The 17,461-nt window shown below is 46.1% G+C and overlaps 1 protein-coding gene across 6 annotated transcripts in view; it reads right to left on the bottom strand.

Annotated features, from left to right (window-relative positions):
* ITSN1 (intersectin 1) overlaps window positions 1–17,461 on the bottom strand; it is a 228,987-nt gene that overhangs the window by 78,860 nt on the left and 132,666 nt on the right. For all 6 annotated transcript variants that reach the window (XM_075073577.1, XM_075073570.1, XM_075073583.1 and 3 more), the window contains 3 exons: window positions 15,571–15,695; window positions 2,562–2,791; window positions 1,119–1,240 (listed from right to left, as the gene is read on the bottom strand). In XM_075073577.1, the coding sequence (XP_074929678.1) occupies window positions 1,119–1,240; window positions 2,562–2,791; window positions 15,571–15,695 (477 nt within the window). The remainder of the gene's footprint in view (window positions 1–1,118; window positions 1,241–2,561; window positions 2,792–15,570; window positions 15,696–17,461) is intronic.

The raw sequence follows: 17,461 nt of genomic DNA, 5'->3' as shown, positions 1-17,461 counted from the left end.
CGACTGACCGGTAGCTGTCTGGCGTTGCAAGCTTCCAGAGGGCTATTGCCACTCGCTTCTCCACTGTGAGGGTGTTCTCATCTTGGTATTATGGCGTTTCAGGCAGGGGAAAGCAAGTCACAAGTTCCATGAAAGTGCCCTTACGCATGCAAAAGTTTCACAGCCACTGCGAATCATCCACACCTGCAAAACTATGCGTCCCACCAGTCTGTGCTTGTTCCGGGCCCAAGATTGATGTTCAATGGCGGAACCTGCCCCATTACCAGTAGGATCTCACAAAGCGCAGGGGCCAGCGTTTGAAATATTTCTGTGTCCATGTCCTCATCACCTCGTCCCGTCCGCGCTGCGTAGCTGCCACCTCCTCCTCTCGCTGGCTTTGCAGGTCCGTTCAGCATAGACTGCACGAGAACGGCGAGGTGTTTACAACGTCCACGATTGCGCTACTGATCTGAGCAGTCCATGCTGCTGTGCTATGGCGTTTGCACAGTTCCTCCAGGAAAAGAGGTGCAAAATGGTTGTCTGCTGCTTTCATGAAGGGAGGGGAGGCTGTACCCAGAACCACCCGCGACAAAGACAATGATTTTTGCCCCATCAGCCACTGGGCTCTCAACCCAGAATTCCAAGGGGCAGGGGAGACTGCGGGAACTATGGGATAGCTACGGGATAGCTACCCACAGTGCAACGCTCCAGAAATCGACGCTAGCCTCGGACCATAGACGCACACCGCCGAATTAATGTGCTTAGTGTGGCCGCATGCACTCGACTTTATACAATCTGTTTTACAAAACCGGTTTATGTAAAATCGGAATAATCTCGTAGTGTAGACGTACCCCCAGACTAGAAGAAGAGCTCTGTGTGAGCTCGACAGCTTATCTCCCTCACCAATAAAAGTTGGTCCAATAAAAGATATTACCTCACTCACCTCGCCTCTCTCATTATTCTAACAGCAGAAATAATAAATGATAGCACATACTGTACATTTCAGTCTTTACAATTTGCTTGTAATACTTGTGGTATATGTAAATTCAAAGTTAGGTTGAATAAAATACTGGTATAAAAACAGAGGCAGAGATGTAAAACAAAGCACAGTTTTTCAAGCAACATCATACTCTTCTTACCATGACTATGTCACCTGGCTGAATAGAGATTTCATCATGGCTTCTGGCTTCAAAAGGATACAATGCTCGATAATATACTATTTTTACGTCCTCCTGAGCAGAAATAGTTAGTGGAGCTTTCTCTATATATAGAGGAAGAAAAATACATATTAAAAACTAAACAAAAATGTGTGTGAAACACTTTAGAAGAAGAGAGGTAAAAAAATATATGAGAGGCAAAGTGTTAATTATCACAATGCCCCTGAGAGGCAGAGTAAGTACTATCCCCATTTTACATAAGGGGAAATAAGCAAACAAATAATTAAACTTACATTTTCTCTCTATTTTCTCCTTTAGCACCACCTATTTAAAATAATATGCTTTTAGCTTTTATGAAACACACAGCTATTTATATAGAAAATAACTGCATTTAAAACCACGTACAATGATTTTACAACTTTCCCTGTTTTGTTTTGAAGCACTGCACTGACATAATGGATTAACTTGATCAGTAAGTTCCTGGTCTAGATGGTCATTACTCATAGAGTGACCTTTTACAGCCTCATTAAACTGCACCTGGCTAATACTACACAGCTGATGGATAACATCTACTGTATTTATTCCCCCTTAACTGGTTTTAAGGTTTTTTCCAGACAATTTGGATTTTTGTTTGTTTTTTTAAATTGTATATGACTGCCTAGTTACATACTGCCTCTGCTTTGAAGGATCCCAAAGCAGATGTTACAGACTAGCATACAAACTGTACACAGGGGTGAAGAAAGTTTTTTGAAGTGCAATTTCGCCTTTAAAAGGTGAAACATGGCAACATTATTTTATCTCACTGTTTTGAGAAATAATAGTGTGTTGGAGACAAGCACCAGTTTACAACTAAACTCTCTTCTCCAAGCTGCATGGTGCATCTCATCCAGTCCCCTTCACTCCCTATGTGACTTCTATTAAATTCCACACTTGTAGGGAGAGCAAAAGCGCCCAGAAGAGATCTGTGATGCAGAGTGGACAATGTAAGCAAGATTACTGACTTAGTTTGAATACAGAATATCCAACATACGGAATAAGAAGATAGGACATGAGGAGGGGGAATTTATGTTTTAGGATGGGGTGGGCAACCTATGGCACAGGTGCTGAAGGCGGCACGAGCTGATTTTCAGTGGCACTCACACTACCTGGGTCCTGGCCACCAGTCCAGGGAGCTCTGCATTTTAATTTAATTTGAAATGAAGCTTCTTAAACATTTTCAAAACCTTATTTACTTTCCATACAACAATAGTTAGTTATACATTATAGACTTACAGAAAGAGACCTTCTAAAAACGTTAAAATGTATTACTGGCACGCGAAACCTTAAATTAGAGTGAATAAATGAAGACTCGGCACACCACTTCTGAAAGGTTGCCGACCCCTGTTTTAGGAGCTATATGCAATAGATTTCCTTACTCTTCCATACCTGCACTTGACCAGGGCGCCTGGATGGCTGGCTTGGCTGGCTCTTGATGTTGATGGAAAACCTTATTTAGTTTATCTTGCATTTCCTGTTTGCCCTTATCCTCACTGTCTGTTTTCTTGATTATTTCTTCCCTTTTTGGCTTTTCATCTTCCTGAAGTTTTTTTTGCCGCTGGTGCTCTTCCTCCTGTTGCACTCGATCAAGCCACTGTTTATCCCTTTCCTGGATTCGTCTGTCAATTACAAATTTATTTTTTTAAAGCAGACAAAGGGAAGTAAATATAATAGTTTTCTTGCGAATATGTGATTCATGTTATTAGCTTACATAGTTCTATTAATGATGATGGGAAATATCAAGCACACCCACCACATAGCATCTCCTTACTGCAGAAAAATCCCAGAAGACATGACATTTTGAAAACCCTGCCAGCAGAGCTCAGCATCTAATGAAGAAGAGCCATGCTAGTGACTCAGCCAACTAAGAGAATACTACTAAGACTACAAAAAACTACATTTAATGGAAATCAGAGTAAGTGCCCAGAAAATATCTAGCAGTAGGATACTATAACAATTTGACAGTGAAGGCTGCAACTCAGTTCTTAATATAACCCTATATTTTCAGCCATGCATATGAAATCTGTGGGTTTACAATCGGAGTTCTGCAGAAGCACCTCTAAGAAGCAAACAGTGAAAAAGACAAGTTACCTTTTCTGTAACTGGTATTCTTTGAGATGTGTTGCTCATGTCTGTTCCACAGTAGGTGTGCGTGCTCACCACGTGCAGCACTGCCAGAAGTTTTTCCCCTAGCAATATCCATAGGGGAGCGCCCCAGCAACCCCTGGAGTGGCGCCTCTATGGTGCGGTATAAGGGGCGCTGCGTGCTCCCCCTACCCTCAGTTCCTTCTTGCCAGACAACTCTGACAGAGGGGAAGGAGGGCAGGATGTGGAATAGACATGAGCAACACATCTCAAAGAACACCAGTTACAGAAAAGGTAACTGTCTTTTCTTCTTCGAGTGATTGCTCATGTGCATTCCACAGTAAATGATTCAGAGCTATATGTGTTGGAGGTGGGTAGGAGTTCACAAACTCTCAGGACGGAGCACAGATCTGCTGAACTCAGTGTCTTCCTTGGTCTGGGAAATGATCGCATAATGTGAGATGAACGTGTGAACTGAAGACCATGTGGCAGGCCTGCAAATGTCCTGAATGGGGACATGGGCTAAAAAGGCAGCCGACGAGGCCTGCACCCTAGTCAAGTGTCCCCTCACAGTCGACTGTGGGGGAATTACAGCCAAGTCGTAACAAGTATGGATGCATGATGTGATCCAGTTGGAGAGCTGCTGAGTGGATGTTGGTTGATCCCTCATGCATTCGGCCGAAGCAATGAACAGCTGCAAAGACTTTCTGAATGGCTTAGTCCATTCCAGGAAAAAGGCCAGAGACCATCTCACATGCAGCGTATGGAGGCAGCGCTCCTCACTGGATGCATGGGGCTCGGGGCAGAGGACCAGCAGGAAAATGTCCTGACCCTTGTGGTAGGTGGAGACCACCTTGGGAGGAATGAAGGATGTGGGCAGAGCTGGACCTTATCCTTATGGAACACCATGTACGAGGGATCGGAGGTCAGGACCTTGAGTTTTGAGACCTGTCTAGCTGACATGATCGCCACCAGGAAGGCCACCTTCCATGAGAGGTGTGACCAGGAGCATGTAGCTAATGGCTCAAGGGGGGACCCGTCAACCAGGATGGCACCAAGTTCAGGTCCCACTGCGGGACTGAGGGCCTAACAAAGGGGAAGAGACGATCCAATCCTTAGGGAATTGGCCAGTCATAGCATGGGAGAATACCGTGTGCCCTTGCATCAGCGGGTGAAAGGCTGATATGGCCGCCAAGTGCACCCTGATGGACGAAGGTGCCAGGCCTTGGGCTACAAGGTGAAGGAGATAGTCTAAAATGAGCTGGATCGAGGCAGCCACAGGGGAAACACTCCGCTCAGCTGCCCATTGGGAAAACCGAGACCACTTTGCCAAGTAGGCTTGGGGTGCGCAGGGTTGCCTGCTTTCCAGGAGGATGCGCTGAACCCCTTCTGAGCACGTCCTTTCCTCCTGGCCTAACCACTGAGCAGCCATGCCATGAGGTGGAGTGCTGCTAGGTTGGGGTGGAGGAGAGGGCCCTGGTCCTGGGAAAGCAGGTCTGGGTGGGATGGCAACAGCCACGGCGGGGAGACTGCCAGGCTCATGAGAGTCTTGTACTAACGTTGCCTGGACCACACTGGGGCAATCAGGAGGACCCTGCTTCTGTCCATCTTTATCGTCTCCAGAACCTTGGCGATCAGCGCGACTGGGGGGAAGGCATAGAGAAGCTGGCCTGACCAGGATAAGAGGAAGGCTTCGGAGATAGTGCCACTCCCAGCCCTCGCCTGGAACAGAACTAGGGACACAGGCGGTCCTGCCAAGTTGTGAACAGGTCCACCTGGGAAGTTCCCCATTCTTGGAAAAGCCCGTGCATCACCTCTGGGTGTAGAGACCACTCATGCTGAGAGGAGAAGTCTCAGGTCAGACGATCTGTCCGCGAGTTCCGGGCGCCCAGTAGGTGGTAGGCCTGTAGGCAAATATCATGGCTTATACACAAGTCCCACAGCTTGAGGGCTTCCTGGCAGAGGAGAGGCTCCACTTTGTCTGTTGATGTAAAACATCGAGGCCGTGTTGTCCGTGAGGACTCTGACCACCCTGCCTTCCAGGTGCGAGTGGAAGGCCACGCACGCCAGCTGGACTGCCCTGAGCTCCTTGACGTTTATATGCAGAGCAAAGTCCTGTGGAGACTACAGACCTTGGGTCTGAACGTCCCCCACATGGGCTCCCCACTCCAGGTCTGAGGTGTTGGACATCAGCTTCACTGACAGGGGCCTGCCCCTGAATGGGACCCCACGGGGCATGTTCTCTGGGGAGGACCACTGTTGTAGGGAGGTGATGACCAGCTCGAACACAGTAAGGACCTTGTCCATCCTGTTTGTGGTCTGGGAGAATACTGAGACCAACAAGAGCTGGGGGGGCCTCATCCTGAGTCTGGCATGGCGAATCATGTGACCCAGGAGCTGGAGACACACTCTGGCTGTCGTCACACGAAACTCTGTGACTGTGTCGACGAGCCCTTTCAAGGTCTCGAATCTTGTCTGGTGGGAGGTGGGCCATGGCTAACGTCGCATCCAGGAATGCCCCGATAAACTCTATGCACTGTACTGGGACTAACGTGGACTTGGTGTCGTTCACACACAGGCCCAGGTGGCGCACATGGATAGGAGGAGCGCCACGTGATCCCGCATGTGATCGGGAGCTGCCCTTGACCAGCCAGTCATCCAGATGGGGGAAGATTTGGACCCCACAACGTCTGAGGTAGGTCGCCACCACAGACATGCACTTTGTGAACACCCTGGGAGCAGTGGATAGGCCAAACAGGAGGACCATAAATTGGTAGTGCTTCAGCTCAACTGTGAAATGGAGGAAGTGCCTGTGCTCCTCGAACATATGAATGTGGAAGTATATGTGTCCTGCAGATCGATGGCAGTGTACCAATCCCCAGATCCAGGGAGGGGATGATGGAGGCCAGAGAGACCATGCAAAACTTGACCTTTACCATGTACTAGTTCAGGCCTCGCAGGTCCAAGATGGGCCTGAGTCCCCCTTTGGCCTTTGAGATAAGGAAATAGCAGGAGTAGTACCCTTTGCATTTGAACTCCGCTGGCACCACTTCCACTGCTCCTAAGTCAAGGAGCCGCCCCACTTCCTGCTCTAGCAGGGCCTCTTGAGAGGGGTCCCCCAGGAGGGACAGGGGCAGAAGGTGGTTGGGCAGGGTAGAGGTAAACTGGAGGTGTAGCCCCGGGAGATGGTGTTGAGGAATCAATGGTCCAAAGTCAGCTGCGACCATTCCAGGAGAAAAGCACATAACCGGTTGGAGAACTGAACCTTTATTGTATCCATGATGTGAACTGGTAGGTTTTCCCCAGGCGTCCTGTCAAAACTGGTGTTTCCCCATCTGTTTACCCTTGGAAGACCCAGCCTGGGGGGCAGACCAAGACTGCCTCTGCGGGTGTTTCTTATAGTCCCATGACTTTTTATAAGGGGGCTTGTATTTAGAGTGGGTGGCCTGGGTGGGAGTCTGCTGCGGCTTAAACTTGGGCCTAGCCGGAGCCAGGACATAGAGGCCAAGTGTCTTAAGCATAGTGCAGGAATCTTTGAGGCCGTGCAGTTTCACTTCCATCTGTTGCACAAACAGGGCCTTGCCATTCAACAGGAGATCCTGAAAGGAGTTCTGCGCCTCACTGGACAGCCCAGGCAACAGGAGCCATGACGTCCTTCTCATGGGCACCACAGAGGCCACGGACCTTGCAGCAGTCTCTGCAGCATCTGACGCTGCCTGCCCTGGCAGCTGCTGTACCCTCCTCCACAAGAGATTTGAACTCCTTCCTGTCATGCTCCTGGAGAGAGTCCTCGAATCTGGGTAGAGGGTCCCACAAATTGAACTCATACTGACCCAGGAGAGCCTGATGGTTTGCCACCCTTAACTGGAAACTCGAGAATGAATAAACCATTTTCCCAAATAAGTCCAGCCTCCTTGAGTCTATTTTTCAGAGTAGGGGCTAAATGGCCCTGTCTCTCCCTGTGGTTAACCGACTCGACCACCAGGGAGTTGGGGGCAGGGTGGGTGTACAGGTATTCATGCCCCTTGGCAGGCACAAAATACTTGCCGTTCTGCCCTCTTACAGATGGGGGGCAAGGAAGATTGGGTTTGCCACAAGGCATTTGAAATTTTTGCCACCTCTTCGTGGAGTGGAAGGGCCACCCTGCCCGGTACCGAGGCCAATAGGACGTTGAAGAGGGATTCCGAGGGTTCCTCCACCTCCTTGGCCTGAAGGTTGAGGCTTGATGCCACCCTTTTCAATAGTTTCTGGTAGGCTTTAGAGTTCTCCTGCGGAACAGAGGGAGGAGGGGCCATAATCGCCTCATCAGGGGAGGGTTAGAATACAGGCACGGTACTCTGCGTACCAACTGGTACCAGAAGTCCCACCACTTGGTTGCCTTCCGGACACAGAACCAAAGATGCACATCCCACCAACTCCTTTCTGGGAGGCTGGCAGTCTTTCTGAGGCTCCGGCCACTGAGTGATTCCCCACCGGGGGCTGCGTCGGCGTTCATGGGGCCCACCGGTACCATGGTGCAGGCCAAGGAGCCTGGTGCCACAACACGTGCTGTGGCACTGGCAGAACAGGCTGTTCAGCCTGACTAGCCTGTCTCATCGACTGACAGCTACGAAGTGAGGCTGGGCTGGCATATGATCTGGTACTGTCCCCGGACCGGGAGGAGTGGTGGCGTCGGGAATGGTGCCGACCACAAGACTGTGATCCCAACATGAAGGAACGGTACCACCGGTAGCAGCTGCTCCGCGATCAGCTCCAGAGGGTGGATCTGGGATGACAAGGTGCCAGTGACTGACGTCTGGGACTGCGGGAGCAGTGCTGTGGCAGGGTCCTGGAGTGAGACGACAAACGGGAACAGCGTCAACGCCTGTAACACGATGGGCTATGGTAGCCTCTTGGAGACAAGGACCTCCAGTGCCATCTGTCTCATTCTCAACGGGGCCCGCTCCCTTTGCAAAGTCTGTGGTCCCTGAAGGCGGAGCCTGGAACCCATCAGTTGGAACCCAGCCAGACAACCTGATGGGGGTCAACAGTGACCGGCGTGGACTACGCACAGGACAGTCACTGAGCAGCGAATGACGTTGGGAACACTCCCTCAAATCACAAACGGTACCGACCACGAGACGACTGCAGAGATTCAAGTGATGGCTTGCCTCTGGATTGGGGAGCCAACGGTGGCGGTGCGCCTGGTACTGGCAGAGACATAACGTCCTGGGCTGTTTGCAAGGCCTCTGGCATGGAGGGCACCCAGATATCTGGGGAAGCCCACGCTGACTGGGCTGGGCTACTCCATTCAACCTGAGTCGGAGATCTGGAGGCTGACGGGGACCAAGAACTGTTCAATGTGGGTCTAGTCTCTCCCCCGGTCTTGCTCTGGTGCCTCAAAGGAGAAGACCTCTTCTTAGCCTTCTTGGCCTGCCCCGCAGATGGGGAGTGCTGCCGACTGGTGGAAGGAACCGACGGGTCATCACACACTGATGCCGCTGTACCCGGTGCCGACTCGGAGTGGCGCATTGGAGTCAGGGTCAAGGCTGACTTCATCAGAATGGCTCAGAGCCAAATGTCTCTCTCTTTCTTTCTTTCTTGGTCCAAGGCTTGAAAGATCTGCAAATCTTGCAGCGATCACTAAGATGGGTTTACCCCAGCCTGTGTAAACAGTCTGCATGTGGGTCACTCACTGGTATCGGCCGCCTGCAAGTGTCACACGACTTAAAGCTCGGGGCACGCCCCGACCCGGGCTCAGTAAACTAAACTAATACTAATCTAAACTACTTCAGCTACAGGTACTGCTGCTACGAACGAACAAGAGTTCTAGAGGAAATCTGCAGACAAGCTGGAGCAGAGCAGTTCCAATGCACCTTTACTGGTGGCAAAAAGGAATTGACTGGGGCGGGGGAGCGCGAGTGCCCCTTATACCGCGCCACAGAGGCGCCACTCTAGGGGTCGCTAGGGGCGCTCCCCTATGGGTACTGCTAGGGGAAAAACTTCCGGCATTGGTGTACGTAGCAAGCACACACACCTACTGTGGAATAGACATGAGCAATCACTCAAAGAAGAATAATGAGAGTACCAAGGACTCCTGAATGGTAAAAGGTTCACTAACTTTGTGCTGGAGTTGTCTGCAAACAGAGGGGAAAAAAATTAACATCTCGGTCTTGCAGAAATCTTGGAGATCTAGAACTGCTGGTGTTCATCCTCTCAAATTGGGCTAAGATATTTCTTTATAAATTTACAGTGACAGTCATTACTGTGAAGTTACTCATTTCTGATTACTAGGTAGATTTAAATGGATATGTTCACATGTAATCTGTGCTGAGCTGGTATTACTATGAGAATCATGTTTCGCATTCCCTGACTATGTTGAGTTTAAGATCCCAATGTTCCAAATTCAACAATATTTTATTCTTTATTTCTTGTAGTTTTACACAGTTCCATTAATACAATCCATAGAAAATCATTCTAAGAGTGACAAACTGTAGAAAAAATTCACATAATTCATTTGAAGATACAAAAACCCTTGAAATTTTCAGAGCTTAAATTTAGGCACTTCAGGTTTTAAAGTGACAATACTGAAAAGTAAGTCATCGTATATCTGCTCAGGAAATGTAAGGCTATATATTTATGTTGCAAAATACTTATACCTAAACAAGACAGGCCAACTAAACAAGCCTTTTGGACTGATAAATACTGCATTTCCTGAAAACAGTTATTTGTTACAAGAGTAAATCTGCCAACCCTGCAGGATTCTCCTGGATTCCCCAGGAATTAAAGATTAATCTTTAACTAAAGATTATGTCATGCGATGAAGCCTTCAGGAATCAGTCCAACCAAAATTGGCAACCCTATATAAAAGGCTGGCTCTGTGCCTTTAAAACTGCATTTCTCTCAACACGCCTTTCCTGCACAGCACTAGGCAGCCTAGATGACAGAACATTCAGAATGATTATTGCTTTAAATCAGCATGATACTTTATCTTTTTCACCACCACTCCCCCACACACCCCACTGGCTTTGCATGGCTTCACAGTGCAGGAGCCATGAAAGAACTAGCCAGTCAGTCATGCTCATCCTCTAGATTAGCACTAGGGTGCTAGAGGGGCAGCAAGTGGAAACTACTATATTTGTGTTCTGCCTATTGCCTAGATCAGGGGTGGGCAAACTACAGCCCGCGGGCCAGATCTGGCCCCTTAGGGCTTTGGATCCTGCCCGCAGGACCCACGACACTCTCAGAAGTGGCTGGCACTACTTCCCTGTGGCCCCAGGGTGGGAGGGCAGAGGGTTCCATGCGTTGTCCTTGCCTCCAGGCTCCTCCCCCCGTAGCTCCCTTTGGCCAGGAACAGGGAACCGCAGCCAATGGGAGCTTCAGGGGAGGTACCTGGAGGCATAGCAAGGGCAGCACACATGAAGCCTTCCACCTCCCCACCCCACAGCACTTCCTGGAGTGGCGCAGGGCCGGGGCCAGCATGCAAAGAGCCTGCCCTGGCCCCGGTGCATGCTGCTGCCACCCCGGAGCCACTTTAGGTAAGCGGCACTGGGCTGGAGCCCGAACCCCTCCTGCACCCCGCCCCCAACACCCTGCCTGCATCTTGTCCCCCAACTCCCTGCCCTGAGCCCCCTTGTATACCCTGCACCCCTCCTGCACTCCAAACCCTTGCCTTGAGCCCCCTCATACACCTCACACCCCTCCTCTGCCCCAATCCCTTGCCCTGAGCCCCTTCCTGCACACTGCACTCCCTCCCGCACCCCAACCCCCTGCCCCGGCCCTGCACACAATTTCCCCATCCAGATGTGGCCTTCGACCCAAAAAGTTTGCTCACCCGTGGCCTAGATGTTCCTACTTCCCTTTCCTTACACTTTACAGATCAGGCTTATACACATCATAAAAAGTGAGCATCCCAGGCACAAATTCTACCAGCCCATCCTTTGCAAAGATGGATTAAAACAAAAAACAAACACTGAACCTAATGATACTCTGTCTGCCAAAAAAATATTGCCCTCAGAGTGAGTACAGAAATAGAATTTTGCAAGGCTATTACATACACACACGTTTCCTCTGTCATTTTGCTCTTCTGGCAATTTCATGCTTGCTTTTTAACCACATGCATGCATGTGGAATTACTGATAGTTGCTGATGACAGGTGTGTCATTCATGGACTTGGCCTTTTGTATAGCACACCATTTTGTTTAATTAAGAGCACTGCAGTATTTACACCAGCATCCTGGCAGCACAGTTGAATTTGCAAGTGGGCAAGAGTTACCTTCCAAGCCAACTAAAGACTGGGTTGATGCCTAACCAGCATAGCCACTATCTCATGCTGATACAACTTGAGTCCAACAAGAATATCTTCTCTTTCTGTGCAAGGTATGAAGCTACTCAGCACAACAGCTTGTGCAGGACAGCAGGCTGTGTTTAGGCCTCAATACTGGCAAGAGTATTAGACTGCTTGGGATAGCAGAAGAGTTATGTAATACCAGCACCAATACATTGTTAGGAGTAAGGTGCAAGGGCAATGATAGTAAAGGGAATACTGTTTCTCCAGCTACAAATACTGCCAGGGCTTTCTGACTTCCGGTTATGTCATTTAACTTCACATAGTAAAGCTGCAGCCCTTTCAGCCATTTGTTTCAAACATTAGTCTGTGTCTCTTCATTAGTGAATGATCTTGCAATACATTTAGAGTTTATTATTCAGAAGTCTTATTGTAATACTATTAGACTGCACTATAGAAAAACCTTCAGGGATAAACTTCTCTAGACAGCATGATGCAGCATTTAATAGTGTTAAGTGTGCTTAATTTGTTCAAAGAGGGTTCTATATGGCTTGTACTGTAACCATGGATAGTAAACATAGGCAAGTCTTATCTTAGGCGGGGGTTCCGTTCCACGGTTATCGTGTAAAGCAAAAACCGCGTATAGTCAAAATTATATCCCCAAGCCCTTTAAACCCCACCCGCAGCTCCGGCAGCATTTAAAGAGCTACACCGGGCTCCTCGCTGCCCTTTAAATGCTCCCTCGGCCCGGCCGCCGGAGCTGCGGGCGGGATTTAAAGGGCTCCGCTGGGCTTCCTGCCACAGCGGGGAACCCGGGGGAGCCCTTTAAATGCCGGCCCCGGCCCCGGAGCTGCAGGCAGGATTTAAAGGGCTCCGCCAGGCTTCCCATCACAGCAGGGAGCCTGGTGGAGCCCTTTAAATGCCCCCCCCGCCCCGCCGCCAGAGCTGCAAGCAGGATTTAAAGGGTTCCGCCAGGCTTCCCGCCGTGGTGGGGAGCCCGGACGAGTCCTTTAAATCCCGCCTGCAGCTTTGGCAGCCGGGCTGGGGCTGGCATTTAAAGGGCCTGGAGCTCCATGGTGCCTGGAGCCTCGGGCCCTTTAGTTTGCCACAGGGGCTACCAGCCACCGCTGTAGCTGGAGCCCCCTGGGTGATTTAAAGGCCCTGGGACTCCCAGCCACAGCTGATGCCCCAGGACCTTTCAATCTTGAGGCCACCCTCCCCCTCCAGCTGTTCACGTACAGTTGAAATTACGCATGTTAAATGCGCATAAGTTGCGAGAGACCTGTACTGCTTTAGCTGGAAAGTTGTGAGTTTTGAATGATGTTATTTAGTACAATGGTTAACACTTACCACTCAAAATCAAGTTTGATATAACTGATGGGGATGGGATCTGCAGAGTATCATGGCTTTATAGAGGAGCTGCATGATTCACCCACCAGTGGGCATTAAAGGTCTACCTGTTAGCAGAACCAATGCACTTCTGCTCCATGTCGGAGGACAAGGCGAAAGGGATATGAAGAGATTGAGAAGATGCTTCCTGCAGCCAAACATGCAAGGGAGTTTGACACAGACATAGACCTTGCATAGGAGCTGTTGGAGCTCTGTTGCCTATGGAAAAAATGATTCTTCCCTTACCCTATCACCACAGATTTTTCTAGTGTGCAGCCTGGTTACTCTGGGATTTGGCCCTTAAATTGAATTAACAAGTGGAAACAGACTTTAGCTATTTTCTTTCCAACACCATGTCTGCACTTTAAGAAGGTTCTTGTCCCAAAAGCTATGGCCAGTTCTGGTCATATTACTCAAAACACTTTTCTTCTCCTGCACAATCTCCTAAGGCTATGTTCACACAGCAAAGAAAAACCCATGACTGGCCCATGCCAGCTGACTCAGGCTCACAAGGCTCAGGCTGCAGGGCTGTTCCTTTGCTATGTAGACCTCTGAGTTCCCAAGTTCTGGGACCCTCTCACTTTGCAGGTACTGTCTCAGACTCCTCTGCTAAAGAAACAGAACTGAGTTATTTGTGCTATGCTCAGTGCATAGTTGTAATTTCAAATAAAGTCAAAACAAGTTAATATAAACTTGGGTTTGTGGCTGCTAGGTCCTCATTCATCCAAAGGTTAGGTGCACATGCTGATGAATTTTAAGTTATTCTTTCTCTGATTTAACTATAAATGCAGAGTAAACTGCAATTTAACAAACTACTCAAAACCCCATCCCTTTCCCACAACAGTACAAAAATGTAGGATATCTCCTGCTAACTACAATAAAAGCAGCAAACACTCCCATGATGTGTAGATGTCTCTCGGAGCTTATTTATTTACTTTTCTCACTTATTCTCTAGCTCACTCTATTTATATTCCATTCTTTTCTCTCACTTGTATATTGTCATCATCTTTTCTCTTCCACTGAAAGGGAGCAGGAGATTAAACTGGGAGGTTTAAAATATTATCCAAGAGACGAATCAGTCATTTTGTATTTACTTATTATTTTGACCTTTTTGAAAACTTTAGGGGGCAATGTTAAGGTGGTTGGTGGTAAAAGCCAGGTGGCGCAAGCAAATGATTAATGATTATGTAACTGGGGGGAATCAGATGGAATCCTAAACTGTTTATCTCCAGACATAGCCATTAGAACTGCATGGGGCATAGAATTTCCATCTCCTGGAAAATTTTGCATTTCCAAAAAATGTTTCTTTCTGAATCAGAAAAAGTTGGATATGCAGTATTTTTCTTGGGAGGGACATTTCAGAAGAACCAACATGAAATTTTTCAACATTTTCTGGTCCCAGCTCTCCAGGCTCTGAAGTCTGAGACCACAATTCCCAAGTTCTAAGCCAGGCTGGCTGCCAGGGAAGCAGGAAGCCTGGGTTGGCAAGATAGCAGACACATCAGGCAAAATGTGTCAATTCCATTGAATCAGCATTTTCTGACAGAAAACTCTTCTGTTGGAAAATTTTCAACCAGCTCTAGTACTAATATTAGAGATTTTTGAAGAGATGTAGAACATTATGTAAATAATTTGATGCTTTTAACTGGACTCCATTAACACACTTTCAATGTTAACGATTTTTTCAAAAGCCTTTTGGTCACAAATATGATTTTCAGCAAGATCCTGTTTTTCACCGAATTTTCAAATTGGTTAGAGTGGGGAAGAAGGAACATAGTTAGGTGACTTGCCCCAGGATCCTCAGACAGTCTGATGGCCCAGATTATGATTTAAGGCCTTTCTAGCTAGCTCCCAGTCCTCTGTTCTAACCACTTGACCAAGAGCTTTTGATTAGATGAAGGATTTAATGCTCCCACATTGTGTGTGTTATTGGTTTCAAAAGAACGTTGAAAACAAAATTCAAACAGCTACAACAGCTATATCATATTAAAATTTTCTACTATGGTTTTAATGAAACTTCTCCCTTATGGAAGAGAGCTGCCAGCTAGTCTTCATACCATATATATGGAAAAAATGATTCTTAAAACAAAAATATTCCTTATTTAGTATTTAAGTTTTGTGTGTAATACAAAATGCATAAGCTACAAGATCAGAAAAATTCAATGCATAGAAGAATATCAAACCCTTTTGATTCTTCCCTAGACTCGCAAACAGCGTGGACATTTAAAAATAAAAAAATCTGTGGACTGGAAAATCATTTCTGTTAAACACACAAACATACACCAAGCATCCTAGTTTCTTTGCCAAATTCCCATCTCCATACAGGACAGCTGGTTGAGAGTTCTAAGAAGAACCAAAAGCAAGGGTGTGGTTGTACATGCATAAGAGTCTGGTCTCCACATTAGGCTTTGGATTCAATGATACAAGGCTTTCCCTCTTCCAAGTGCAGTCTCCTTTTGGGCTGAAACAAAAGTCTTGGCTAAGGACTTGAGTTTTCTCCCCGTTTCATAGAGCTGCCAACATACTGCTGATGCTCAGTAAATAACTGAGTTTAGATTAAATTCTTAGGAACAGAAAGTTTATCTTACTTGTGCGTGAAATACTATGCACACCTCTGACTAAGTAAATTTTGTATTTAGCATAAACTAAAACTGTTACCTTTGGGTTTCTTTTTGCTTTTCCAGTTCTACCGTCTTCCTCTCTTGTTCCTTCTGTTTCAACCTCTCAACTTCTAAGTACTTTTGCTTCTGAAGCTGCTGCTTGTTATGTATCTCTCTCAGCTCCTACAGCAATAAATAAATATATTGCATGTAATAATGTACTACATATCAGTATCACAACAAATGGCTCCACATTTCTCATTGTTAAGGACCCAGAACCTTCTTAAATATTACCACCAAAATTTTTGAAAATCAAGTAACTGGCAACAGGTCGGACATTTTTACATATTGCCATGATTTAGCCCTCAAAGTGATAATGCTGACATTTTATTGTCTACACCATAGATTCTTTAGTCTCCATTCCTTGCTATAGTAATTGGATTTTTCATTAAGTTACAGAACCTCACTTGAATTCAGTTATATAAGCGAAGTTATATAAACAACAAATTTTGACTCTGATATGTAGGGCCACAAATGTGTAAAATGCCATATTAGAATTGTCATTCGATATATGGAGAACTGTTACTTCCTTCATTCATAATCAACATATTGATTTAAAAAGTGAATCAGGCAGCAAGAACACATCTTTACAAAAGGCTGGAAGTCTCTGCTCAGACTTTTAATATTTACAGTTTATCTGGCAGTTATCTAAAGTAGGGCTCACAGAGCTTTCCAAACATTTATTCTCTCTCCACTTTTAGTCATATTCCCAAAGGTGCCTAAGAGTTCAAAGAGACTGACTTGTTTCTTAAATGCTGCTGTAAATGGCTAAAGGATTTTCTTCATAAATAAATAATCTTTATCTTGATGGTGGCCTTATTTTTAATTAATAAGTTATTAGCAGCTTTGTTATATAAATTTGTCAGATTTCTTACCTACTCATGACATTTTTTTAAAAATTAACTCCTGAATTGTTCTTACAAATATTGGCAACTATTTTCCACTTTATGTTTCAGTTTGAAATTCATAGGTATATCATTGCCATATAAACTGCTGAAGCATTTTCAAGATTATTTTCTCTCCAAGAAATGGAATATTTTCAGCAGTGTCTTCAGAGCTGAATTTAGGCACTGAAACAGATAGGCTTGGCAGAATTTGATTTTTATTTTTATTTTAAAATAATTTTGACTGATAACACTGACATTTATTTTTAAGGGTTTTTTTAATTTTTATCAATTTAAATTTTCCCACTTGAGGGAAATTATGAGGAGTTCAAACAATTTAATGACAGACACAGATTCAAAAAGTTAAACCTTTACAACTGTTAAAACAAAAAAATTGTATATTTTGACTCGTGACGCTGATATAGTAAATTCCCTTACTTTAAACTCAAATTCCCAAGCAGCATTTTTCTTTCTTTGCTCATCTGTAAATTGTGATCATCAATGGAAATATTTATTTCAGTTGTTGGTGTGTGTACGGTGAAATCAACATTTACCAATAAGATCTAATCCTTTCAAGCCTAGAAAGAGGAATATTAATTTGCATAAATTTGATGATTTGGGTGAAGAGAACTGCTTGAAGTGTTTGGGTGGCAATGAATGAATGCAGCGTGTTTAACACAATAAAATGTCAGCACTAACATGAATAGAAATTATATTATGAACATCTTTGTACAACACCTAACTTTGGGGTCTGATCGTCTTGTTAGTGTTTCTTTAACTAGTTGTACGAACTGGGAACGTCTTTATCCAAAACATTTGAGAATTGTCTCTTCCCTTCAAAATTAGTCGCATATCTTTAAATAATCACATCCAGTTTATGAAGAAAAATCTACTATAGTCTTCAAGTATATAAAAATAGGCATAAACTATTTAGCTTCTATGGCAGGGAAATCTGAACTTCGTATGTATACTAATATTTTCCATGTCTTAGTGAAACATATTGAA

This window comes from Chelonoidis abingdonii, chromosome 1, assembly GCF_003597395.2.
Source record: "Chelonoidis abingdonii isolate Lonesome George chromosome 1, CheloAbing_2.0, whole genome shotgun sequence".
In the NCBI taxonomy this organism is placed as follows: Eukaryota; Metazoa; Chordata; order Testudines; family Testudinidae; genus Chelonoidis; species Chelonoidis abingdonii.
The sequence above is the reverse complement of the archived record's forward strand: the minus strand, read 5'-3'. Positions and strand labels throughout refer to the sequence as shown.